General features: G+C 34.7%; 4 protein-coding genes across 4 annotated transcripts in view; 3 read left to right on the plus strand and 1 right to left on the minus strand.

Annotated features, from left to right (window-relative positions):
• The first annotated feature begins 3,918 nt into the window (after nt 1-3,918).
• LOC110107387 (pentatricopeptide repeat-containing protein At2g40720) lies at nt 3,919-6,508 on the plus strand. The gene has a single exon (XM_020837633.2). It carries the CDS (start codon nt 3,993-3,995, stop codon nt 6,471-6,473), a length of 2,481 nt encoding a protein of 826 aa, XP_020693292.1. The 5' UTR covers nt 3,919-3,992; the 3' UTR covers nt 6,474-6,508.
• Nucleotides 6,509-6,749: 241 nt separating this feature from the next.
• LOC110107390 (WRKY DNA-binding transcription factor 70) lies at nt 6,750-8,528 on the minus strand. The gene is made up of 3 exons (XM_020837636.2): nt 7,925-8,528; nt 7,569-7,673; nt 6,750-7,435 (listed from the first exon to the last, which is right to left on the minus strand). The coding sequence occupies exons 1-3, from the start codon at nt 8,239-8,241 to the stop codon at nt 6,973-6,975; spliced, it is 885 nt and encodes a 294-aa protein (XP_020693295.1). The 5' UTR covers nt 8,242-8,528; the 3' UTR covers nt 6,750-6,972.
• Nucleotides 8,292-12,908, plus strand: LOC110107431 (trihelix transcription factor ASR3-like). The gene is made up of 2 exons (XM_028697032.1): nt 8,292-8,414; nt 12,321-12,908. Exons 1-2 carry the CDS (start codon nt 8,292-8,294, stop codon nt 12,651-12,653), a joined length of 456 nt encoding a protein of 151 aa, XP_028552865.1. The 3' UTR covers nt 12,654-12,908.
• A 1,072-nt stretch (nt 12,909-13,980) lies between these two features.
• The window catches only part of LOC110107389 (stomatin-like protein 2, mitochondrial), a 34,589-nt gene continuing 20,785 nt past the window's right edge, over nt 13,981-27,784 (plus strand). Inside the window, exons 1-3 of the mRNA XM_028696994.1 lie at nt 13,981-14,265; nt 14,339-14,585; nt 14,672-14,821. Coding sequence (XP_028552827.1) covers nt 14,096-14,265; nt 14,339-14,585; nt 14,672-14,821 — 567 coding nt within the window. The 5' untranslated portion in view covers nt 13,981-14,095. The remainder of the gene's footprint in view (nt 14,266-14,338; nt 14,586-14,671; nt 14,822-27,784) is intronic.

Below are 27,784 nucleotides of genomic sequence, written 5' to 3' on the forward strand. Positions count from 1 at the left end.
GAGATATGCTTTAAGAAACGGAAAAAAAGCCGTCACAAACGAGGCCCAACTCTTCTCTTCATACTTTGGATCCTAGGTTCTTCATTTTATTTCACTTGGCACACTTGCTACTAATAAGTAGTCCTCTAACACTTTTCTAACTTGTTAGAGCAAGCATAATTGAACTCCCTCTTTGATCAAGTTGGCTCAAGCTCAAAAGATCAGCCTTTTGCAGATAAGAACATCAAATCCCCTTCTATTGCCTCGGGTTGTTAGAAAGAACGAGAAAAAAATGAAGGTAAACATGTAATTATTTCGCTTCTTTATTTGAGTCTCAAACATTACAACATAGAAGGTAAGAGGACAGCTCTCCTCGCTCCCTGCTCCTTTAGGGTTTTCTCCTAGCTCTCTCTCGGCAACGCTAGCCACCGTTGTCGATGCCGATCTCAAGGAAGCTATTTCTACTACTCCTCCCTTTTATGTTATCTGTAAATATATCAAATATTTGAAGGGTGAATGTCGTCCCCAGCAATCCTCTATCTCGATGATTGTTACTTCTAATAATACTAATCCTATTAACTCTGATGGGAATGCAAATGGTTTGATGGTTAATGGGGATACTTGCATTGACATTGTTAATGTCGTGGATAATTTGAATATTGCGGTTGTGAACTCTGTGAATCCCATTTTACCGACTACAATATTCCCATGTATCTGGGATAGAATTCTTTCTTTCGAAATTCAATGACATAAAAAAATGAGCTCTTACATGACAAATATATCTAGACCAGGATACATGTGATTAGAATAAGATAAGTATATAATCCATTGCTACTTAAATATGTTATCTTTTGTCAAAAAAAGGGTACCACCAATTTTATATTTGAAAAAACTTGCAACAATAATTACATCAATTGGTTTTTTTCTTTTTATTATTGTTCTATTTTCTACTTGTCCTTATTTTCTTTGCAATTGAAGTAAATAATCTCATTAAATTTATTTTGAGATTCACTACTAACATAATTAAGAGGGAACACTCGCTCATAGAATCTCCCTCTAATCTGTAATAAATTTCCAATTGATTTATCATCTCCCTTGAGTTTTAAAATCACCTTCTTCGAAAGAATTTAGTTATTAATATAATTTAAACTTATTGTATCATTATCATATAATATATCTCAAATATACTTGTAAAAGAAAGCTAAAGAGCATAATATTAATTATATTAATATTACTTAAAAGTATAATGATGAAATAAAACTCATTGAAATGTGACTTAATTGGCATACATTCCTCCATGTAAAGCAAATAAGATCAATATTTTTCATAAAGTTTATCAAAGAGCTTTTGGTCATATAGAAAGACAATAATTTGAGCCACAAACATTCTATAATTTTTTTTAAGTCCTCTAATAAGACCTCATATGGCATACACATTTGAATGACTGAGAGAGCCTTCTCATTCATCTTTATCATGACTTCTTATGATTTTAAGCAGCTAGTTAAGTACCATGAGTGCTTTTATAGTTTCTTTTTGGACAACTACACCATGCATCCTGGTTCTCCAAAGGCCAAATTCTTTGAACTACTAAACTTTTCAATATTGAATTTGATGTCATTCTAGTATTCATTACTTTACTTAGATACTAGTTGTTAGGAAATCGAGTATATATATATAAATGGAGGAGCAAGTATGATGAATATCATAAAGTAATTGAAAATAAAAATTAAGTACCATTAAATAGAAAATCAAATTTTATGTAAATTAACTCTTATGCTCACAATCAAGGGCGAAATCAGCCTTAATTTTTCAGGGGACAAACTTATAAGTAAAAGTGTAAAGATTTCATAGATATACTTGGGGTCTAAGGCGGCATCGCCCACTAATAGAATTCGACATGCCTGATCAGGTCGTGGGGTTCGACTTGCCCAGAATAAATTTTGGGCTGTAAGGATATTTTACTATTTCTCTTTGTATTTGGTTCATCGTTCTTTAATAATAACACATCTACATAATGTGTTTAATTATGCTGGAGGTAATTGCCTAAAGACGATAGTATTTTAAAATTTTTAGGGGGGGAGGGGGTGCAATTGCTTTAAAACCCTTGTAATAAAGACAAAAAATAGATGACGATGGACAAATTGCCTAAAAATCATATAATAATAATTTTTTTTTTTGGTGCAATTAGGGGGCAATTGCCACCCCTGGGCTTTAGGTAGATCTGCCCCTGCTCACAATCGTACAAATATCAAATAATCTAATAAACTTTAAAAGTGGTGAATGAAGAGTTATACTTTATAAAAGATTGGAGAGACGAGAAAACACAACTTTATCTAAGAGAAAATACAATATCTACCGCGAAAATGATGACCATAGTCGAAAGAACTGTAGTCGGTCAACAATGATCGAAAGAACTGTAAGTGAGCAATGATGGCCGGAAAGACCGTAGTTGGTGGGCGGATGAGATTGGAAGGACCGTAGACGAGCGACTATGGTCGGCAGGCGAGTAAGGTTAGAATGATCGTTGTTGGACAACATCAACACATCCCTTAACTCAAGATCATGGAGAAGAAAATATGATCAGGCTTCGTTTGTGATGACTTTTTTATTGATTCTTAAAAAAAAATTAATACAAAATTTTAATTTTTTTACTAAAATTCTATTTTTAAAAAGTAACAAAAAAGTTGTGCCAAACTAAGCCTAAGACTTCATTTTGGATGGTTTTCTTACTATTTTTCAAAGTAGTTTTTTAGTACAAAAATTTATAATTCATGAAATTTTTGTACCAGAAAATTTCTTTAGAAAGCAATCAGAAAGCTGTCCCAAAAGATGCTTTGGGAAAATTTTCTTACTACTTAAAGTAATTTTTTAAAATTTATATACTAAAAACCTACTTTAAGAAGTAATAATAAAATTGTCCTAAATAAAAAAATGAATAAATAAATTGAGATAATCTAAAAGCAGTTGCTTATTTGGCCCAAATTTGCTTAATAACCAATAGATGTGAAGTGTGAACCAAATGAAAGAAAACAAATTTGATCTTTAGAATTCTCCACATTCATAAACGTCAAATCTATAGAAGAAATGTGAAACAGCCAATGCGCCCTACGATTTGAAACAAAAAAACAAAAATCTAAGGCCGATGTGAATATATATGAGATTCGATTTTGACCGAAATTATCATAAAAAACATGACTGAAATAGAAAGAGCTTTAATTAAAATATATATATATATATAATCACTATAAAAATATTTAATATTTTTAATCAAATTATTTATACAACAATAATGACGTGAAACTTTTATCACACTATATGAGGTTGACTACATGAATTATTTTTCTCCATTGTATCTTACTAAAAATCAAATTCTCATTTAAACATAATAAAAAAGTCATTTATGATGCTTTCTAATAAAATCTTTTTTACCCATCATTGCTTAGCTTGGTTGGTCGGTGAGAACGGTTGGAAACCTTCCAACCCGTGCTTGATTCTCCTTGAACGGTAGCGCCTCTTAAGTGGGGCCCAATCAAGGGTTAACCAGGAGATTTCTGGGGTAGTTGTTCTAGGTCAGTCGAGGATTAATCACGCCGCCAAGCACCCTTTAAAGGGTGACAACAAGTGGATACCTATTTCCAAAAAAAAAATCTTTTTAGATCAACCTCTATCATTTTTAATATAATCTCTTAAATAGGTTATTCTGTGCGGTGTCCAAACGTGTTTAGAGACCAATCCAGATGCGTCATGTTATCCAATGCACTATGTATTGGATGACATGACACATCTGGATTGACCTCCGGACGCGTCCGAATTGACCTCCGGATGCATCCGGACACCTCACGTAAAAAATTTTCCTTAAATAGGTTATCAGAAGACAAGATGTTTTATTGACAAATCATCTAAGATAGCTATCTCTAATCTGATGACATAAGTGAAATTCTTTATACTTTGAACATTTTATTGTATTCCTAAATATACATTTATATCAACTCCTGACCAAGTTATTGCAGTAAATGCTTACTGTTCTTCTTCGTCTGCATGCTCCGCATTTTTCTTCCTTGGCAGGCGAGCTCCGGCTCTTCCATTTAACGGCTCACTACAACTTTAAACTGAACAAGTTCACTGTTCCTTCTTTTCTCAAGAATTGCTCTTCCCGCCTTGACATTTCCCATGGGAAGAGAATCCACGCCATTATTTTCCAACTTGGTCTCCACTCAGATCTCTACATTGCCAGCTCCCTCATCGTCCTCTATTCTAAATGCGGCCATCTGTCAGATGCCAACCTCGTGTTCGACCAAATGCCTCAAAGAGATGCCACCGTGTGGAACTCCATGGTCGGTGGCTATTTCCATCAGCAACATTATCACGAAGGCCTCGCATATCTCCGCCAAATGCAGCTTGCGGGTTTGAGGCCTGATTGTCACTCTCTCACCATTCTTCTCAAGGCTTGCAGCGATGGCGGATTGGGCCTCGAGCAAGGTGAACAAGTTCATGGTTTTCTTGTTAGAAATGCATTGGACCATGACACCTTTGCTCTCACTGCATTGATGCATGCGTATTCGAGAACTGGGAAGGTAAGTAGAGCTTGCAAAGTGTTTGATGGGGTATTTGATAAGAGCATTTCAATGTGGAATGCTCTCATCTCAGGGTTATGTTATAATGGTCTATGGGACAGAAGTTTGGAACTTTTTGTGCTGATGGTGTTTGAGGGTTTCGAGGTCCAGTCTGAGACCGCTTCTTGTGTTCTTGTGGCGTGCACAATGTTGGATGCAAGTGGATTCGGTCAAGGGGTTCATTGTTGTGCCATAAAGATGGGATTTGATTTGGATTCTTACGTTTGCAGTTCTTTGATTTCTTTGTATGCTAATGTTGGATCGATGGTTGAGGCCTTCAGACTCTTTGATTCTGTGCCCAGCAAAGAAGTTCAACTATGGAACTCGATGATTTCTGCTTTTTTCAGTAATTCTTGTGCTTCAGAAGCTTTGGATGCCTATAATCAAATGAGAGCTAGCAACGTCAAGCCTGATTCAATTACGATAACAAATGTTATTTCTGCTTGCAGCATGGTTGGTCATTGGAAGTTTGGAAGAAAAATTCATGGGCTATTGATAAAAATGCCAGAATTAAGTACCATTGCGGTGCAAAGTTCCTTAATAAGCATGTACATGAGAATTGGAGATGTCCATGATGGTATCATCCTTTTCAATTCAGTGAAGGAATGGGATGTTGTTTTGTTAAGTTCTATGATCACTGGCTTTTGCCAAAATAAACATTATAATCATGCTTTACAAATGTTTAATCAGTTCTGTGCCGAAGGATTTATTCCAGATTCTGTAATTATTGCAAGCATTTTATCTGCCTGCACCACCATGGACTGGCTACAACTTGGTTATGAGATACATTCGTTGGCTATAAAGAATGGTACCATATGTGATCCATTTGTGGCTAGTGCTTTGATTTGTATGTATTCTAAGTGTGGTTTGCCATTATCAGCAGCGAGCGTCTTCTGTGCCATTGCCAAAAAGAATCTCGTGGTCTGGAATTCTCTAATATCAGGGTACAGCCACAACGGCCTATTGGATGAATCAATCAACGCATTTGCTGGAATTGCTCAAAATGGCTTGCTTCCTGATTCTGTTTCTATTACCAGTGTTCTTGTTTCAGTTTCCATTTTTGCAGCATTAGGTAAAGGGAAAATGATACATGGATATCTAGTGAGAAATGGAATTTTCTGTGATGAAATTGTTGGGAACTCATTCATTGACATGTATATGAAATGTGGTTGCCTGAGATATGCACAACTGATTTTTGACAGATTGACCGTTAGGAACCTCGTTACTTGGAATACAATGATAGCTGGATATGGTTCTCATGGGCATTGCTTGAAGGCAATAAATTTGTTTGATGAGATGCAGCAATTGAAGATAATACCAGATGGAACCTCATTTCTATCTTTAATCTCATCTTGTAGCCATTCTGGTTTAGTAGAGGAAGGGCGCAAATTGTTCGATTCTATGATAAATTGTTACAGAATAAAGCCTGCAATGGAGCATTATGCAAACATGGTGGACCTACTCGGTCGTGCGGGTTGCCTGGATGAAGCTTATTGCTTCGTTAAAGATATGCCGGTGGAGCCTGATCAGAGGATATGGCTATGCTTTTTAAGTGCTTGTAGATCTCACAGGGTCTTGCATCTTGGAGAAATAGCCAGTGGTCGCCTAATTAAAGCAAAGCCTCAAGAAAGTGGAAGCTACACTCAAGTTTTGAATTTTTATGGGGAGATGGGCTTGCGGGAGAAGGCTGCAAGCCTTAGAGTTCAGATGAAAGAAGCAGGAATGCCCAAGAATCCAGGTTGCAGTTGGATTGAGGTTGTGGATAAAGTTCAAGTTTTTAATTCCGGGGATTCATCCTCTGCATTGACCACAGAAATCCATGCTTCCCTAAGAAGCCTCAAAAGAAATATGAAACTTGTTGAAGGGTTCGAATCATTGTGATTAGTTTGTTCTCCTGGAATAATTAAGGATTTGGTTTCTGCTGAATATTTTTAGATGATATCAAAACGAAATCTACTTGTTCTGACAAAAAAAGAGTGGTTTAATTAGAAGACTGTACTTTTGATGGCAATCTAATGGTGTGAAACAAGGACTAGCTAAAACCACTTCAACCGAAGTTGCACGGAAGGTTGCGGTGCTCAGATTCTTGCTGAGGCAGTTGGGAAATGATTCTAAGGTCTCTACATCATCAAAATTTCCAAACTGTTTACAAATAAGTGATACCAAATCTACAGAACACCGAAATAACTTTTATCAGGGACGGCTACAAAAAGCAGTAGCTATTTTTTACATTCACTGTCTCGATGCTGAAGTTATATCAAATCTTCTTCTCCTATACTAAGTCAAACTCGAAACTTTGGAACAGGAAAGAGGATGCTAAACTCTCTTCTGAACGAACTCCATACATTCCAGTGACAGAAACTGAGGTCTCCACATTAACCTACCATGCAAAAAATTCATTTAGTTCAAAACTTAATATGTCCTCAAGATCCATAAATTCCACATCATAACTGTTGATGGAAAAGTTCAAGCCCGAAGATGAATCACTCCAGCCGGGCTCCAATCCTGTTATAGATGACTTATGTAACTCCATCGCTGGCTGCTCCAAGCAGTTTGAACGAGAATCAACGGAGGTGAGGTTGCTTACAACTTCTTCCTCATTTTCTTGCTTGTGAGATGGGAAGGAAGAGAAGGCAATCTCTTGCTTGATTTCATTGATCTTGTTAGATTCAAAGCTAACAACACATGGTTCTCTGCATCTAGGATTGTTCTCTTTCGCAGCTTCACATGTGTGCTCCCCAAAGTAAGTGATCACATATAAAAAGGGGTCTTCTTCCGACTTCTGCACCTGCCTTGTCGCTTTGCAGCCTTGATCATATTTGTATGTACATCTGAAGTAGCTTCTGCAAGAACATGGTATGCAGATAGTTAGTGCTGTTCAAGAAGTTAATCATAAGCCTTTTCTGAAGAAACTGCAGGAAGTTTTTATGATAATTGATTAGTTTGTTCTAATTTTCCCCTTCTATAAAGTAATACCTTGGATGTTTAGCACTAAATATCTCTTTCTGCCCATACTTCCTCCATGTATGACCATCTTCAATGGTAGCTGAAGTAACCCTTTTCCAGGAATATGGATTCCCTCTGCAAGCCAAACAGAAAATAACTGAATAAGCTATTAAGCTTCAAAAAACAACAGAAGGAAGAAGAAGAAGAAGAAGAAGAGTTTATAGATTGAAAATATTGAAAACAAGCAGGTGCAATTGTCCCTACACTTGAATTTGAGTTGCAAAAGCCTATTTGATTGGTTAGTATCAGTACTTCTACAACAACCACTTGTTCCTTCTTGGTTAATGACCAAACACTCCCTTCCCATAATTGAAATCATCAATTACCTTTTCCTGCTGGCCGCCTTCCTTGTGCTCTGGATCTTCCTCTTCCCTACTGGACCCTTACTTGTGACAGCAGAAGAAGGGGACTCCAATTGAACCGCCGTGTGGTCTTGTTGGCTATTTACACACTCCAGAATTGCAATTGCTTTGGAGATTGTGCTCATAGTCTCTTCAAGGAGGAGTTTTGCGGTTTGCAACTCCAGCGGATCAACAAAAAGCAGGGTAGCAAGTGTGGCTACGGACTGACGGCCTTTTGTCAGCTCATCAATCACCAGCGCCATCGCCGGCGGTAACGAGCCTTCTGCTTCTGAGGAGGCCATTCCTCTTCCTTGGTGACAAAGCAGAAAAAAAAGAAACTTCTTTGGTGAGAATGGGCGTATGGTTGCTCTATTGCTGCTTTTATAGTGTGATACGCCATGAAGCCATGAGAAAGGGCAAAAGGAAGCAACTTGGAAATAAGAGTCGAGCTCATCCGTTGAAGACGAAGGCAGAGGTGCGTCATCAGTTTTACATAGCCGGCTGACGTCATGTCAGGATTGTTTCCAGTAGATCTATCAGGTTCTTTTAATATTTTTACATGCTTGAGGCTTATGAATTTTCCTAAATTCAAAGCACATGTAGCGTTCGTTTGGTATTGCTTTCTACTTTTTTATTTTTATTCTATGAATAATGGAACTGTTGCGTGTTGAATATTGTGGTGATAGTGAGAGAAATTATTAGTATTATTTGATGAAGATAAATTAATAGCAACTCATATAAGATGATATTTTCTTGTAAATTTCATGAAGGAAAAAAATTATATGAGTCTTTGAGGTCAAATTTTAGAAAGAAGCACAGTATTTGTTAAAATTAGTTTAAGGAGCACATTAAAAAAAAAAATTAAAAAAGAGCAAAATAGTTAAATCAATTGGCGTATTCTGCGTATTCAGTTAAAAAGAAAAACAATTGGCATGGAGAGAGAATGTGAGAGAGAGAGATAGAGATAGGTAGTGGGAGAGAGAGGGCTACATCATGGAAAGACACGAGAGAGAAAGAGAGATGGAAGACGTGTTTTTTTTATATATAATATTATGTAAATATTATTTTTAATATTAGTAATTTAATTTATTAAATAATTATTTATAGACTTTTTAATTAAAATAAATAGGTATAAAAATAATTTTTAATTAATTTTTTAGGCCATTTAATATAAATGTAATGAAAATGAAAATAATATTTCATTACATTTTTATTCTATTTTTATAAAAATTTTAAAGCTTTTGTAATAAATTAAATTTGTAATATTAAAAATTCATTAGAATATATTTTATTAAATTATTTATATTAAAAATAATATTCAATTATAATTTTAATTTTTATCAATATTTTATTAGAATGAAAATTTAAAAGATTTTGTAATAAATTAAATTGCTTAAGTATTTAAAAAATTAAATAATTAAAAAGTTTATTTATTTTAATTAAAAAGTTTTTATAAATAATTATTTAATAAATTAAATTACTAATATTAAAAAAAACATTTACATAATATTATATATAAAAAAGTACATTATTCATATCTTTCTCTCTATTGTCTTTCAATGCCGTTTGGCCCTCTCTCTCCCCCTTTTCTCTCTCCCTCATCTTGTCTCTCTCTCACTCTTACACATTCTCTCTGTACATGACAATTTTTTTTTAACTGAATACGCTGAATCATTTAGCTTATTCAGAAAACGCCAAATCATTTAACGTATTCAGAATACGCCAAATGATTTGGCTATTTTGCTCCTTTTTAAATTTTTTTTTAAATGCGCTCCTTAAACTAATTTTAAGAAATGTCCGGCTTCTTTCTAAAATTTGGCCCACAAATTAATTATTTTTAAAATACTCCCATGCTTTTTGTTGATTTTTTTGCCCTTAAATTTAATTTCTTTTGTTGAGATTGATCATTTTGTTGGCTTTTTCGTTTGATTGCAGAGAAGAAGTTGGAATTAGTTCAAGAGGAGGAATCTACTCCAGGTTATGCTTTGTTTCATTGAGTTTTTTTTTTTTTAATATATTTTTGCTGCTAATTTTACCATGAAATCGACTTTTGTTTTCAAGTTATCTTCTTGTTTATCATAAGATATTCATCTGAGTTCCAACTTTGGAGTAACAACAAATTGATCAATATCAACTGTCTTCGTTGAATCAAATTTTAGCAAAAATACATTTTAAGAAACGCTCTATTAAATATTGTTTTTTTGTTTATTCTGGATATGTGTAGCTGTGAAAGTTTTTCGAAGATTCATGTCATTTTAAAGAAAAGGCAGCGTGGTGACAGAATTTCCTTTAACTTACTGTGACAATTCCACCTTTTTTTTTGTGAAAAGTAGTCTGATTGAGTAATGATGAGGTACAACTATTTTAACATTGAAGGGGCTGTTTGGTAGCATGGAGGAAAAGCAAATATTAGTATTACAACAACAAGTTTTTATCCTACTATGGGTCAGCTACATGAATCCTTTTTCTCCATTGTGTCCGATTAATAGTCAAATTCTCATCTAAGATTTCTTTTGTGACAACTTTCTTATTGTTTCTTAAAACAACTATCTTGTACAAAAATTTTAACTTTTGTACTATAAAATTGCTTCAAGAAGCAGTAAAAAAGCCGCCCCAAACATAGCCTAAATCTAATATGGAAGAACAAATATTAGTAAATCTTATAAATCCAAATATATGAAATTCTGAAAAAAAAAGCTTAATTGTCAATATCTTTAATATATATTAAATTCCTATAACTATTTGGATGCAAGTACATCGATTTCCTAAATCTTTTTTTTGTGACAACTTTCTTATTTCTTCTTAAAACAGCTATCTTGTACAAAAATTTTAACTTTTGTACTGTAAAATTGTTTCAAGAAGCAGTAAAAGCCGCCCCAAACATGGCCTAAATCTAATATGGAAAAGCAAATATTAGTAAATCTTATAAATCCAAATATATGAAATTCTGAGAAAAAAAAGCTTAATTGTCAATATCTTTAATATATATTAAATTCCTATAACTATTTGGATGCAAGTACATGGATTTTCTAAATCCTTAAAACCTACACTTTCAAGTACCTTAAATCCTTCTATTGACAAAATTTACACAAGCTAGAATTTAAGGTCAAAATTAACCAAATTCTGGATTTGAAATACTAAATTTATGAAGAAAGCCTAAAAAAAATTGGGTAATTATTATATACCTCCCTTGAGATTTTGTTGAATGCTATGTATCCCCCTAATGATCATATTAACTGTTTCATCCACTTACACTTAATTCTCATGTCACTAATCCCAAGTTTTAATGCTTTGGATAGGACTTGAGAATTGAACTGAAGCAAAATATTTTAATTATAGTAAAACTTATTGATTTGGTTCTTGCATATCACTATTTTTATATCGCGTAAAATCCGAAGGAAAGACATTGTGGCAGATTCTCCTGATAGAATTCACGTACGTCAAGATGGACTTCATTGCTCTTGGGTTTGTGCTAAGATTGGTGCATTCCTTAAGTATCATATAGAACACTAATTTCAATGCACATCCAAGGTCAATGATACCCATCCTAACATGAATTGTGTTATCTCAAATTTTTTTTTTCAAATATAAATAGGTGTAGAGAATGCTTTCATCAAAATATGTTTATTCTAAACTTAATATTAAATTTATCTCAATCTATGGATCATCTATTAGTGGGATAAAGGCTTGATGTTGTTGTTGTTATTGTATGGATCATCTTTATTCAGCTTGATGAATAAATAATAAATAATGCTGAAAATTTACAAAATGTTGAAATCATACATTTTTTAATTAAGATTTATGATTTTTTTTTTTTACATTTAGATTATATATGACATAACAATGTTCTAAAGCAAATTTGCGTTGACAAATGGCCATATCCAGGTTCCAGGTGGTATCTAACAAACCTTTTGGGAAGTTATCAAGTAATTACCCAGAAAAAAATCCAGTTGGGTGTATTTACATTAAATACAGTCTAAGGTCTCGTTTGGAGCGGCTTTCTTGTTGCTTCTTAAAGCAGCTAAAATTTTGTACTAAAAAGCTGCTTTAAGAAGCAATAAGAAAGCCGTACCAAACGAAGCCTAAATCTTGGATAAACCCTGCAACCAAACATCCCCTTGGAATTATTTTTCTCTAATGTGTGATGTCTATAAAGGATACTATATCTATCAAAAAAAGCATAGACTAAATTATTGCTTACATTATCTATTTTATGCTATTCTATAATGTTAAATTATGGTATCTTCATCAGCTGTGGTATTATCATTTTAAGAATGTCCACTTCTCTATTGCTGTATTTGATCCCATGTTTTGGAACTAGCAACAATTTGTTTATTTGAATTATGAAACTTTAAGCTCTTGGTTATTCACTATACTGAAGCATCATATCATATTTTCATATGAATTAGAAGCTACAGGTCCTTCCAAAGATAAGCAGCAAACTCCTGCTGAAAACTCGAGCAAGGAGTCTCCGAAGCGAGAAAACCGGAAACGGCGGCGAACATCCCATGAAGATGAGGAAGACAGCTCCAGCTTGCAGTTCCAGATTATCGAAATGCTTGATCGAAACAATAGAATGCTCGCGACACAGCTCGAATCGCAGAACATAAACACCCAACTAGACAGAGAACAGAGGAAGGATCAGGTGAATGGCCTTCTTGGTGTTCTGAACAAGCTTGCTGATGCTCTTGGTAGGATAGCAGATAAGTTATAGTTGATCATGGGAGTCCATTTGAATGCTCCTGTACATTTTTGTTTCTGCTCTTTCTCTGCCTTTGGAGTGATTTGTTCCCTCTATCTGAATTTGGCAGACCATGTCTTGGTTTTAGGTTCTAAGTTATTGAAGAGTTACAGGAAATAATTCTCCATATTTATATATATATATATATATATAGCTAATTGAAGCATGGAGTTTTAGATTTGAATTTGTAATCAGATATTCAAATAAAAGTATATTATTGATTGGCTACCTGCACTTGTTCTATTCAAGAAATGTATTTTGAATTTCTTTCTCAGTGAAATATTAATTTATTTTGAAAAATGTTTCTAATTCATGAATTTATTTCAACTTTTAATTAATTGTTTGTATATTTTATTCATTTTAAAGGAAATTTAGGCTTCGTTTGGGTTAACTTTATTACTGTTTCTTAAAACAGTTTTTTAATAGTAAAAAAAATTAAAATTTGTATACTAAAAAGTTGTTTTAAGAAGCAATAAGAAAGTCGTCCCAAACGAAACCTTAATATTTAACATAAAATATATATTTTTTCTTGTATAAATTCAAATATTATTGAAATTTTAAAATAATATGTAAGTAAATATATAAATTTAGATGTTAGATATGTAAATATATAAAAATTTATTGATATGTATGTAATTTTTTTTTTAATTTGTAATATGCTATTAAACTATATATAAAAAGTTAATTTTTACAAGGCAAGAACAATAACTTAACAGTTTATTGTTTAAAATTTTATGAAATGATTTTTTTCTAATAAAAATATTATTGCTTTAAGAAGTCATAAAAAAGGGTCTCAAACAAAACTTTAATATAATAACATAAAAATTTCTATTTAATTTGAAGTAACTCATCCAAGAAATTAAGAATTTCATAGATTAGTATATAAAATTTCATTATCGGATGCTCCAGTGCTCCTATGAATGATAGTTATATAATTTTCGTTGGAAGCTAGCATGAGGTGGTACAGGGCGGTGATGGTGGTTGATGGGTGGTAGCAGTGGAGATTATTACATGCGGAGTCCGAATCGAAAGTGTCCGATTTTTATGAGTGTGCACAGTAAAAACACAATGATTGTGAACAATACTCCACTTTTATTGTATTTTTACTGGACATAAAAATTGGACGGTTCTCTCGTTAGAACTCCGCACATAAGATCTATATTTTGATATTATTCCTGTAAATAACATAAAACTTGAAAACATCACTGCAAATAAATTTTTTTCCTCGGGCAATCTTCTTAATTTTTTTAGCTTTTATTTTCAACTCAAAACTCCCCGGTCCAGGTTTTCAACGGACCGATCACCCCGGTCTGCGAAGCTTGCTCTCCAGCTAGAGGAAAAAGCTCAATACACCTCGGTCCAGGTTTTTGCGAGGGTTTTCTTCCAGAATCCAAAAATCATTCCGGAAACAGAAAATGGCTCTGTGGAGAGCAAGACCCTCCGGAATCGCTCTTGCCTCCTCCATCGCCCACCACGCTGCAGCATCTTTCCGCCGCTCAAGCCCCTTCAACCAAAATCCTCCCCCTGTCCTCCTAATCCGCCATTTCCGCTCTGGCCGCTCCCGCGATGACTTCTCGGCAGCTCGGTAAACTCTCCTTCAAAGCTTCCATGCTCCTCTGTTCCCTTTCTCACCTAACCATATATCCTGATCGGTGCAGCTATGAGCAACCAGGGCCGCCGACAAACTGGGGCATCCGCATTGTCCCCGAGAAGAAGGCATTCGTAGTGGAACGATTCGGGAAGTATCTTAAAACCCTATCCTCTGGGATTCACCTCCTTGTTCCCTTCGTTGATAGAATCGCTTACGTTCACTCGCTCAAGGAGGAGGCGATCCCGATCCCGGACCAGTCTGCCATTACCAAGGATAATGTCAGCATACTCATTGATGGAGTTTTGTACGTCAAGGTTTGGGCTATTCTATTAGGGATGCGGATTTTGAGTTATTCGATATGTTGGTTACTGATTCGAGCAGTGCTTATCGCTTCTTCTAGATTGTTGACCCGTGTCTTGCTTCGTACGGAGTGGAGAACCCGATATATGCGGTGATCCAGCTGGCCCAAACTACTATGAGGAGTGAACTTGGGAAGATTACTCTTGATAAGACATTTGAAGAGCGGGATACTCTTAATGAGAACATTGTGGTACGCTTTTGAAGTTTTGAAAGCCCATTTAATTCCGGTGATATGCATTTCATTTTATTTTTTCTTATTTTGCTTGTGACATTTGTAACTGTGAGTTAACTTGATCCAAATGATGGTTGATCTTGTAGATGTTAGTAATTTTTCGGATGATATAGTAGGTAAGTTAGTATGAAGTTTCTGTTTCTATTTTGAAGTTATTTGTATATTTGACAATAACAGATAAAGTTGATGAGTACTTATATAGCTTGATGGGCTTCTATTAATTTTCTTTTATTTGATTTGCATCAATATTGTGACTTAATAACGCATCTCTTAGAGCTAAACAGTGTTTTCTTTTACTTTTGGAAAGAACTTAGTGCTTTAATTGCCTTGAAAGAAATGATGGGAGGATACCGCATCATCATTTAGCTAGGAAGATTCTTAGTCAAGGTACAATTGCTTCTAACATTGTTATAATTTAATGTCTTCTGATATGAAGTGGATGCAATTTCCTCAAAAATCAACGAATGACACTAAGAAAAATGTAAGAAGATTACACCAAGACTCTTTTTATTGAAAGATATATGAAAGAAACATCAAATACAGTTGGATATTCAATTGGAGAGGAATATTCGGCTCTCCCAAATCCCTAGGCGACGGCTAGCCCCCTCAAAAAAGACTACAACAAACACAAATCACATAATCCTGAAATCACCCTATAATTAGCTCTAAATAAGCTTCCCTAATTCCCTCCCAAATCAACATACTTTTCTTCCTAAATATCTCTCCCTCTATTTCTCCACCTTTCATTTTGAATTAAAGCTTTAATGGTCCCCACTAAGGGGGCCCCTTTCAATTCTCAGTTGGGTTCAGTTCTATTGAACTGGGCAAAAGGCTCTCGCCCTCCCATGGTCTGGGGGTAACAATACCACCCCACCCCACCGCACACCCCCACCCCACGCCACCCCACCCAAAGATGTACCTTGTCCTCATAGTGGAAGGATGAGAATTGTCTCCTGATTATCTCATACGAATCCCATGTGGCCTCATATTCTGGCAAATTCTCCTCTTTGATTTGTACCTCATGTACTTCACACTGGGCTGTGCAGAGCAAAAGTTCTTCAGGTTAGCCTGCAACTGATGCTCATGTTCCCTCATTGGTAGCCATCTTGGAGATGGATGAAAGATCTAACTGAACTGCTATATAATCAGCTATACTAAAAGAATGATGTCTCCCCCCTCCTCTACCATGATCCCCTCCAAACTCTGCAACTCTACCAGAAATCCTCCCCCCACCTCTCGTATGGTCATCACCATGGTTTTGAGAGAAATCGTGGATTTGGATAGCCCTGTATCTCCCCTGATCACTACTCTCCTTCTCTCAACCATCATTTACATAGTCAGTGCTTCTCAATTGACCTTGGTGTGATGTAGAACGGGAAAACGGCTTTGCTAGGGAGAGAATCTATTCTCCAAAATCTGAAGGAAATTCTGACTTCTTTGCCCAAAACCTGAGAAGAATCTCAGATTTTCTCTTGAGAGAGGAGGGGAAGCAAGCTCCAAACTTCTTTCTCTTAAAAAATCTGAAAACAATCTCAGCTTTTGATCCAAAACTCTGAGAGAAATTTCAGGTTTTTATGAATAAGAATTGGGGACTTGGGGAAGGAAATCCAAATATCAATTCTCTTGAAAGATTGAAGAGGGATAAGGGATTGGAGATAATCCCGTAACAAAATTTGGAATAATCTCAGATTTTAGGAGGGATGTTGATCAGGAGTTGGAATTAATTTCGGCAAGGGGAGAGGAGGCCTTCAAATTAATTCCAAATTGAGTGGGCTTTCTTTGGGAATCAATTAAGCAATCAATTTATTCAAAGTCAGCTAAGAGAGGTGGCTGAAATTTGGAGGAAAAATTTCCAAGTGAAGCTAAACAGGAATTAGGAAATAAATCCAAAACCTTCTCTGTAGGGGCTGGCGGCATGAAGGAGCATGGGAGGCATCTAATGAGAGCATTTAAGGCTTCTTAATTTGGTTTAAAGAATTAGGAAAGTAAATAATCTAATCCAATTTAATTTAAAATTCAAATTGATTTCAATTAAGCACTTTCCAAAATAGGTGAACTAAATTAGGAAAGAAATTTAAATTTCAAATTTTAAGCAATTTGAATTTCAAATTAAGTCCTAATATCATGCACCCCAAATTAGGAAATCCAAGGAGAGATGAGAAAAGGATGAGGCCGGCGGCTAGCATAGGATGGGGGAGCAAATTATGGAGTCAATTGACCTTCCTAATTTAGGTTTTGGGATTAGGAAAATTTCAATTTAAATCCCAATGAATAAAATATTCAAAAGGATGTCATTCGAATACTTTCCTAAAATAGAACAATCAAATTAGGAAAGATTTCGAATTCAAATTCAAACGGATTTGAAATCTTTGATCATCCCAATTAAATCATCAACCTAATTAGGAAGTTTCAAGGAGACGGAGAAGTGAGGATGAGGCCGAGTGGTTTGGAGGATTTTCTGGTGAGGTGGCCGGCGGCTTATGGTGGAAATGGAAACGACGATGGTGGACGGAGGTAGAGGAAGAAGATAAACGACTAGAAGCAACAAGGAATAAAAATAAGACATAAAACAAAAGATAAAAGATAAGAACCGCGAGCCTTGGACTCTTTCGAAGACTGACGGGTGATGCTTTTGCCCTTCTCCAAGGGACTTCAAGTCACGAGCCCGGACCCATCCTGCGGCTGGTGAAAACTCCGATTCCTTCCCATAGGAATCTCACTATCATCCTCTCAAAAGAACATAAGTGTTGAACACAAATTTTTAATATCAATAATTCATCCCTATTATAATAGCTTATGACCCGATATATATGCCACAATATAAGAAAACTCAAAATACAAGATTGCCCCTTGGGCCACAACACCAACCTATGGGTAAAACCGGAAATACATCAAATAAGAACTAAAATTCAGAAAAATAACTCATAATTGAAGATTTAAATTATAGCCGTCGATTTGCGACGCCTCCTGTGATAGATGCGCCAAATCTTCGTACCGATGTCCGCATCATGGTGTCTCCCAAGGTCTACAACCATTTCATCCCCAGGATGACATCAACGCTCTCTAACTCCAATGAAGGAAGTCCTCCCTCACCTGGACCCCCTGTATAGTTAGAACCATCCCTCTACACACTTCTCTGCATGTATCCACCTTCTTTGTGGCCGTCATCACCCCGTAGCACCCTGCATCCACCAATTTCAGCCCCAATTAGTCTATGACCTGGTTGGAGATGAAATTGTGAGTAGCCCCACTATTTATCAACACCACTATCTCCCTGTCTGTTATCTATCCTTTCCACTTTCATGATGTGATTTGGAGTGAATCTCACACTGAGTTTAATAAGACCTCTGCCATGTCTATATGCAGCTTTTCTTCCTCCACCATTGCCTCACTCCCACCACCCTCCCCAGTTTCCTTGTCATTGTAGATGGCGAGAGCCTAAAGAGTTTGGTCTTTAACGTGTGCCCCAATGCATATCTCTTATCACATCTAAAATACAGCCCCTTCACCATCTTCTCCTGTAACTCCGTCTTAGTGAGCTTTTTGAAGTTTCCTCCAATTCACCATCTTATGGTCTTCTCCTTCGAGGCCTCCTTAAGAATACTCGGTGTTGGTCTCTTGGGAGCAAAAACGATGGTGGTCATCCTGCATGAACCTCCTGAGATGCTGCCTCTAGCCTCTCTCCAAGTGCCTCTGATCCTCCAATAATTGGGCTAGCTCCATCACCTCTCCCAAATCACGAGGACTTGTCACTTTAACTGCCTCTCTAATATTTGATTTGAGTCTTTTCATAAAGTTTCCCTCCAGCACAGTCTCCAAAAGTCAGTCCAATCAGTTGGTGAGGTGCTCAAACCTCTCACGGTACTTCACCACGGTTCCCTCCTAAGTCAGAGCGAATAACTGCTCATAAAAGTTTCCTCCCCTGTTGGTTAGGAAATGTTCCAACAAGTAGTCCTTAAACTCTCTCTAGGTTCATATGGGTTGTCTCATATCCCTCTACTGGTACCATGCCAATGCCTTCTCATCCAAGCACAGCCCGACCACTGTCAGTCTTGACGGCAAAGTATTTTTTCATCCTGTAAATTCATCCATGTGCATCCTCTCTCTTAAACAACGATATCTTCAGGTTCTTTACCCTCGGATCTCTTCTATTTCCCATATTTCCTCCATAACCTCCTATTCCCCATGCCCCCCCCCCCTGCGTGCCAAAGTGTTCCGATCATCCCTTCTATGCTCGTATCCAAACCCTCCTTTTAAAATCAGCACCCCTCTGGTCATAATCAGTCCCTCTACTTTCAAGTTCAACACCCCTTCGCTCATAATTAGCCTCTCTCTTTTCAAATTAAGCACCCTTTGCTCATAATCAACCCCTCTCTTTAAATTCAGCACCACTTTGCTCATAATCAACCCCTCTACTTTTAGATTCATCACCCATTCACTCATACCCAACCGCCTCACATCTCTCCCCATACCTTCTACTTGTCTCCTCACTAGGAATAGGCTCAAGAGGAGGCTCTCTCTCTTCTCCCTCCAAGATCTCCATCTCTTGTTTTTTTTTTTATTCTTCCCCTCTCTTTATTGGATTAGGGTTTTGCCCACTCCCGTGGCTGCCGGCGGCAGCCCTTGCCTCTGATGATATCATTTTGGTTTGGATCTCGAGCATCTTCTTCATCATCTCTTCCATGATGGAAAACTTCCCATCTATATTCTCGTGGACAGCTGGAATTTGAGTTTGGAAATTTGAAATTTCATATTTCAATTGTCCGATTTCCCCTTCCAACACTTAACATCTTAATATTTCTGTAAGGCCTTTAAGATTCATGTGTGATGATGTAGGATGACTTGGGATAAGGGTTTTCTATTGCAGGTTAAATCAGATTTTTTGCTTATCAATTTTGATCGAAATCAATATTAATAAACTAGCTAATAATAAAATAGATAGAATAAACAAATAATGAATGAAATTATGAAATTAGAGAAAAATCACTCTTCATGCTGTTACAAGGAAATTACTTCATCAAAATCATGTTGTCATACTGGTAGCACATTCGAATGAATCACATGTCCAATTGTAATCACAATATTGAAAACTAGAAGAAAAATTTTATTCAAGCTAAAAGTTATTGATTATACTTCTTAGATTACTATATGTTGACCCTTCATAGCCTAGTTTAATAGATAAGATCGATACAAGATCATTCTCAATCTAAATTTTGATTATTCACAATTTAATTTAAAATTTTCTAAACATAATCCATAGAAATCCTTTGCCTCCATCCTACCCTACCATCTAAATGACAAAGGTCATTTGCATTTATCTGACTGACTTGAAAAAGTTTAGCTACAATGAATTGAACTTTTGAGGCCAAATTAGACATTAGTCGAGCATAACCACCTCAACGGTATATGTAAATTAATTAAACTAAATCAAATTTGAAATTATGGCAATCATATGAGCTAACATAAAGTTCAGAGTACGTTCTTAGACTAATACAATTTTTTTTACCTTTATCACTGGCATGGCTTAAAACATAAATGCAAATAAAATGAGTTATCTAACCAAAAGAAACCAATTATTGGTAAGAAAAGCTATAAGCTTTAACGGTTGGATAAAGTTTTATCAAATTTCCCAGGCCTGGACAAATCTGGCTTTGACGAATTTAGCATTTGATATTTATCAAACAAATTTGGACATGAATATTAAGGCTTTGTGGAGTAATCCATGAATTATCACAATTAGATCTATAGTGTGGATGTTTTTAAGATATTTCAAGGGTTCTTGGAGTATAGTTGGTAGAAGGCTAAGCAAAATATTGACTAGTTTACAATCTGTGGACAAATTTTAGGCTGACTTTCTTTCAATATATGATTAATTTTCTTTAATGAAAATGGTTGAGGGCCTCCATATTCTAAGTTTTGGGTGCAGATCATTTTAGTATTGTTGAATGTGTTTAGAAAATTTTTAATTTTGAAGCGGCTTTGTCGTAGTATGTGGATTATAAGTTAGGGTTTTATGGAAGGGGCATGTCTCAATTTTTGTGAGGTTAAAGTGTATTAAATATTAATGCTTTTCACAGATAATGGGGATTTAGAGAACAAGAAATAAGAAAGAAGAATGATATGTTAGGTTTCATAAATCTTAATTGTAGTTTATTTACGAGTCAATCCAAAAGCTGTTAGCACCAACTATTTGTAGACACAAGTTTTTGCAAAAGATTAAATTTATTTTTCATTGAATCAATAGGGATACAAATAATACATTAATTTTTATAGAAAAGAATGGAAACTCCTAAGAAAATACATCAAAATACCTCCTTGAAAACTCCTTTATAGGTTAGAATGATAGTCTCCCCTCAAGACCACTTCATATATGGGAATAAACAATTCAAAACCAGTTTATAGGATTCAATTAAATATTTGATTAATTATATTGAATTTTAATTTGGGCTTCTTGATATGATTCCAAATTAATTTTTAATATTCAAATATTCCCTCAAAATAATATGTCATGGGCTCCTTATTTCTTAAAGATAGAAAATAAGATAAAAATAATGTACAATTAATTATTATAATAATTAACCATTAAAATTGTTGTAATGAGATGCTTCCTTGCTTGTTTTGTATCAACTTTCCTCCCTTTGATACTTTGCTCCACAAAGTTTAAAGCATTGTGATGTAGTGAGAGGGACAAATTATATATATATACATATGTATATATATATTGAAGGTAAACTTGAATTATGGAGGTCAACGTTAGAGTCTAAAGGTTTTCTCTTGAGTATATCTAAAACTGAATATACAGAGTGTAATTTTAGTAGCAATAGACCTACTGAGAGGATTGTGACTTTGGGCGATCAATTCATTAATAAGAGTACACATTTTGGATATCTTGGATCTATTGTTCAGAGTGATGGTGAAATTGATGGGGATATTATCAGTAGAATTCAAGTTGGATGGTTGAAGTGGAGGAATGTATCGGGCTTATTGTGCGATAGAAAAGTCCCCATCAAACTTAAGGGAAAATTCTATAAGATGGTGGTGAGACCTGCAATGCTTTATGGTGCCGAATGTTGGCCATTAAAAGAGAAGCATAATACTAAGTTAAGTGTTGCAGAGATGAGGATGCTTAGGTGGATGAGTGGCTTGACCCTTAGAGATAGGATACGAAATGAGCATATACGCGAAAATGTTGGAGTAGCTCCAGTGGAAGATAAGATTAGAGAGAGTCGCCATTAGATGGGTTGGTCACATTAAACGGAGGCCTTCCGATGACCCGGTTAGGAAAGTTGAGTTATTAGATTTGATTTATGTTAAGAAAGGTAGAGGTAGATCTAAAAAGACTTGGTTAGAAAATATTAGAAATGATCTTTCTTTATTAGATTTAAATGAGAATTTGACTTTTAACCGGACACAATGGCGAAAAAGGATTCATGTAGCCGACCCCACATAGTGGGACAAAGGCTTGATGTTGTTTTTGTATAAATAATACATTAATTTTTATAGAAAAAGGATGGAAACTCCTAAGAAAATACATCAAAGTACCTCCTTGAAAACTCCTTTATAGGTTATAATGATGGTCTCCCCTCAAGACCACTTCATACATGGGAATAAACAATTCAAATCTAGTTTATAGGATTCAATTAAATATTTGATTAATTATCTTGAATTTTTAACTTGGGCTTCTTGATATGATTCCAAATTAATTTTTAATATTTAAATATTCTCTCAAAACATTATATCATGGGCTCCTTATTTCTTAAAGAAAGAAAATAAGATAAAAATAATGTACAATTAATTATTATAATAATCAACCATTAAAATTGTTCTAATGAGAGGCCTCCTTGCTTGTTTTGTATCAACTTTCCTCTCTTTGATACTTTGCTCCACAAAGTTAAAAGCATTGTGATGTACTGAGAGGGACAAATTTTATATATATGTATAGGTGGTAGAGTATCTTTAATTTTAGGTGCATATAATGATATTGTATTTGTACTAGCTGAGGCAATTGATGATGGCAATAATTTTAAAAGCAGACCTATATCTCATGCAATTATGTTAGTTTGCCAATTTCAAGGCTTAATAAACTCGTTATATTATAAGATATCATATGTAATAAAAAAGGAGTAGAAAATATGTGAGGTGGAAAAACCAATAAATAAGCAATAAGTTCAAGGTTTCTTTTCATCATATAGTATTTGGTGGATTCATTGGTAAGGAGTTAAGTTTAATTTAAAACATAATTTTAGTTATTATATTCTTAAGTGAATATTGATGAACCAGTTGGCTTGTGAGCCCCACTAGTGTGGGCGGTGAGCAAGGAGAGAGGGGGCTCAAAAATGATTAATTACTTATCATAGAAGACCAAACCTAGGAGGGAATTAGGATTGTTTATTTGGGAAAGGGGGTTGATTTGATTGGGAGGGAATTATTTAGGGTAAACGATCTAATTTGAATTCAAAATCTAAGAGGGATTTATTTATAGAGGAGGAGGAGGAATTAAGGGGGAATTGTTTAGTAAAGTTTTTAATTACAATTGGGAGGAAATTAATTAGGGAAAGGGATCTAATTAAATTCAAATATGAAAGGGAATTATTTAGGGAAATTGGGCTAATTTGGGAGGGAATTATGGGAGACCACTTAAGGCTATCAATATTGTATTTTTTTTATTATGTGATTTATGTTTGTTGTAGTCTTTTTTGAGAGGACTCTAGTCGGCGGCTAGGTATTTGGGAGAGTCAGATCTTCCTCTCTAATTGAAGATCTAACTGTATCTTGAGTTTTTCTTTATAGATCTTTCAATAAAAAGTGTTATTGTGTGTTCTTATTCCTAAATTTCTCAATTTTTACATCCGCTTCCTATCAAATTGGTATCAGAGCATAGATCTTGGTACCTATGGATGGGAGAAAGGTAGAAATGTTGGAAGGGGAGATTGGGCAATTGAAATTTTATTTTGCGGAAAGGATTTTAGATTTTCAGACTCAAATTTCAGCCATCAATGAGAAGATCTATGGGAAGTTTGCCATCTTGGAGGAGATGATGAGGAAAATATTGAAGCTTTACACCCAAACGACAACAGCGGAGGCGAGAATACCTTTGACCGAATTAGTAATCGGGGAAAAACCTGAATATATGGACGATGAGGGAGGATTGCGAGGTAGAAGTTTTGGAGGAAGAAAAGAAAATGCCACCTTTGAAGCCACTTCCAAGGAGGTGAAGGGGTGAAGTAGTGAGATTTTTGGTGGAGCTGAAAAGCTTGGAAGGAAAAGAAGATTGGGCGAAGATAGAAGTATCGGACATGGTTCAACCACTCCTATAACAATATTGAGAGGTGTTCCAATCAATTTAGGTGTTTCCTTCTCCACGAGAACACAAGCAATGTTTAAAATTGCGTATTCGAGTATTGAGGCGTTTTTCATTTGTGAGGCGAGGCGTAAGCCTTAAGGCGTTTTGAGGCGTAAGCTTCAAAATCAAAAGATTGCGTAAACATAAGATGATAAATTTTTTATATACTAATGAGTAATGAGTGAATAATATAAAACATAAAAAAGCATAACATATGAGTGAAATCAAAATATCCAAATAATAAGACAACATGAAATGTAGTTCAACTCAAAATTCTATCTTTCCCAAATCCCAGTATTCTTTTCATTAGGATATAATTCTAATTTCCAAAAATAAATAGCAATGATATGTCACATAAAAACTCATAAGTCATCAGCACTGTCATTATTAAGGGTTCTTCATTTAAATCATCATTATGATGAACTGCTCTCTCCCCTTCCTCCTCTCCTATAGAGTCCAATATCGGGCATTTACTTCAAGATTTATGAAAGTTTTAATATATATAGCGTGAGGCGTAAGCCTGATGCAGTGAAGCGAGGCGGGCCTCAACCAAGTTGAGGCGCAAGCCTCATAAAAAAACTCGAGGCGTAAGCATCGAGGCATTTTTTACTGGAATTGGGCAAAGGCGGGCCTCAAGGCGAGCCTCATATTGCGCAATTTTAAACCATCTAAGGCGACTTTCTCTAATCTTATCTTCTACTGGAGCTACTCCAACCTTTTCACGTATATGCTCATTTCATATCCTATCTCTAAGGGTAAAGCCACTCATCCACCTGAGCATCCTCATCTCTGCCACACTTAACTTAGTATTATGCTTCTCTTTTAAAGGCCAACATTCGGCACCATAAAGCATTGCAGGCCTCACTACCATCTTATAGAATTTTCCCTTAAGTTTGAGGGGTACATTTCTATCACATAACAAGCCCGATGCATTCCTCCACTTCAACCATCCAACTTGAATTCTGCTGATAATATCCCCATCTATTTCACCATCACTCTGAACAATAGATCCAAGATATCTAAAACGCGTACTCTTATTAATGACTTTATTGCCCAAAGTCACAATTTGAATATAAGCATTATTGACTCCTTTCTTTTCAAGAACTCTCCATAGCACTTCTCTTGGAACTTTATCATATGCTTTTTCTAAATCAATAAATATCATATGTAGATCATCCTTATTTTCTCTATATTTCTCCATCAAACCTCTTAATAAATGTATGGCTTCCATAGTCGACCTACCCGGCATGAATCCAAATTGATTTTGAGAAACATTAGTATCACGCCGCAACCTATGCTCCAAAACTCGCTCCCATAGTTTTAAAGTATGTCACATTAACTTAATACCTCTATAATTCGCACAATCTTGTACATCACCTTTATTCTTAAAAATAGGAATTAACACACTCATTCTCCACTCATCTGGCATCTTCTTAGTCTTCAAAATAGTATTAAAAAGTTTAGTAAGCCATGAAATTCCTTCATCTCCTAAGCATTTCCATACCTCTATTGAAATATCATCAGGTCCAACAGCTTTTCCACCCTTCATTTTCTTTAAAGCCTCTCTAACTTCAGATTTACTAATACGCCGATAAAAACATAAATCTTTATTTTCATCTAGGGTGCTAAGGTCACTATAGTCAATCTTATTTTCACAATCTTCATTAAAAAGTTTAGCAAAATATCTCATCCATCTTTGTTGAATATCATCTTCTAAGAAAAGTATTTTTTGATCTTCATCTTTAATACACTTCACTTGAACTAAATCCTTACTACTCCTATCTCTTTGTTTGGTTAACTTATACATATATCTTTCTCCCTCTTTAGTATCTAATCTATTATATAAATCACTAAAAGCTAATGCCTTTGCATCGCATATTGCTTTCTTAGCATCCTTACGAGCCACTTTATATATTTCCCAATTATCAGAATTTTTAAAATTAAACCAATTTTTATAACAAAGCTTCTTATTTTTAAACATATAACATAAAAAAAAAGAGATTAAAATAAATACTTTTGAGGAAAAAGTTTTGGAGGATGTTGAAGCTCGCTTAGTTAGTAAGGATGTTCTATTGGATGATGAATACTTTGTGAAGCATGAAAATGAAGTTATATCATCACAATTATAAGAGGAATATATCAATATTAACTTCCGTGTTAGATGAAGAAACTAGAACAACAAAAATTGATAAAAAGATAATAGAAAAGTTTAATATAAAATTTTATGTAATAAAAATTGAAACCATCAACATAAGCATTCTTTTAATAATATTCTTGTTGGATGTTGTTGATCATTTAAGAACAAGATGTTTGAGATTGAAGATGATGAGGAAGATTAGGAGGATGTTTATACAAGCGTTGATGATGAATGAGAGGAAGTGGTTAACAAAAATGATGATTCTAACGAAGATCCTCTAATTGATGTGAGTGGCGAGATTTTTGAATTAAGAGTTTATGATCTTAAACTTCTTATTTATGTTGAGTTAGAAGTGAGAGGAGTAGTTTATTTTTGGCTTCTTGTTTATATTTATTAATTTATCTCAGACTTCATGTTTAAGATTTAATGATTGTATGAGTTTTTATAATATATTTTTTAACATCTTATTTTGATGCTCATATATTATTTATTATTTAATATTTTCAATCATTTAATGATTTAATTTTGAGGCTTATACATGAGAATATGAGATTGATTCGTAGTTTTATGAGATTATATGAAATATGATAGTTTTGAAAAATGATCTTCCACTACAAAATTATAATCTTGTTTTCTCAATTTTCCTTGCAGCATACTATGCCCTCAGATTAATCTAGAATTGATAAAGGTGTATATAACCCTATGTTATATTTTTTATCCTTGGTAAATTGAGATGTCCTGAAAACTATGTACAATCTCTCTTTAAATGTCGCCTGAAATAACTATAGTCAGTCATTGCAATATTTTTCTCTCAAATGCACACAACAGACGCAATATATAATTATAAGATAAAAAAATTCTCAAAATGAATCAATAATACAAAGACGGGCACCCTTAAACAAACAATCATCCTTTATTAAGGATAGTAATTTAAAGCTTTAATCTCACTTAATCCTTACATGCAATATGCTCTTTGATATGATCAAACCAAATAACTAAAGCTTGTTTTGTATGTATATACATAAACATGCTTGTTTTCAGTTACAACACAATGTTTAAGGAGAAATGAATATTCTTGTGGAAACTCGATCCAATTAGCTTGTTTGTGATCCCAAATTCTTCCGAGATATTTCAAAATTTGATGATCATAATGTAACCCAAACTTCTTAGGCAATAAAGTCCCCAATATCAAAGAGCTTGCACTACAGCATAGAATTCTCGATTATGATTTGAACATTTTTGTTTAATCTCATTTAGTTTTTTTTGCTAAAGAATGCAATATAATTCCATTCTCAACTAACATTCCTCCAATACCTATTTAGATGCATCATATGAAACCTCAAGCTTCTTATTAAAATTAAACAAGTTAAGCATAAGTGCTTTAATATATCTTTCTTTTGTTACTGTAAAAGCACAATCGATAAATATAGTCTATTTAAAT

This window comes from Dendrobium catenatum, unplaced genomic scaffold (assembly GCF_001605985.2).
Source record: "Dendrobium catenatum unplaced genomic scaffold, ASM160598v2 fragScaff_scaffold_853, whole genome shotgun sequence".
Taxonomy (NCBI): domain Eukaryota; kingdom Viridiplantae; phylum Streptophyta; class Magnoliopsida; order Asparagales; family Orchidaceae; genus Dendrobium; species Dendrobium catenatum.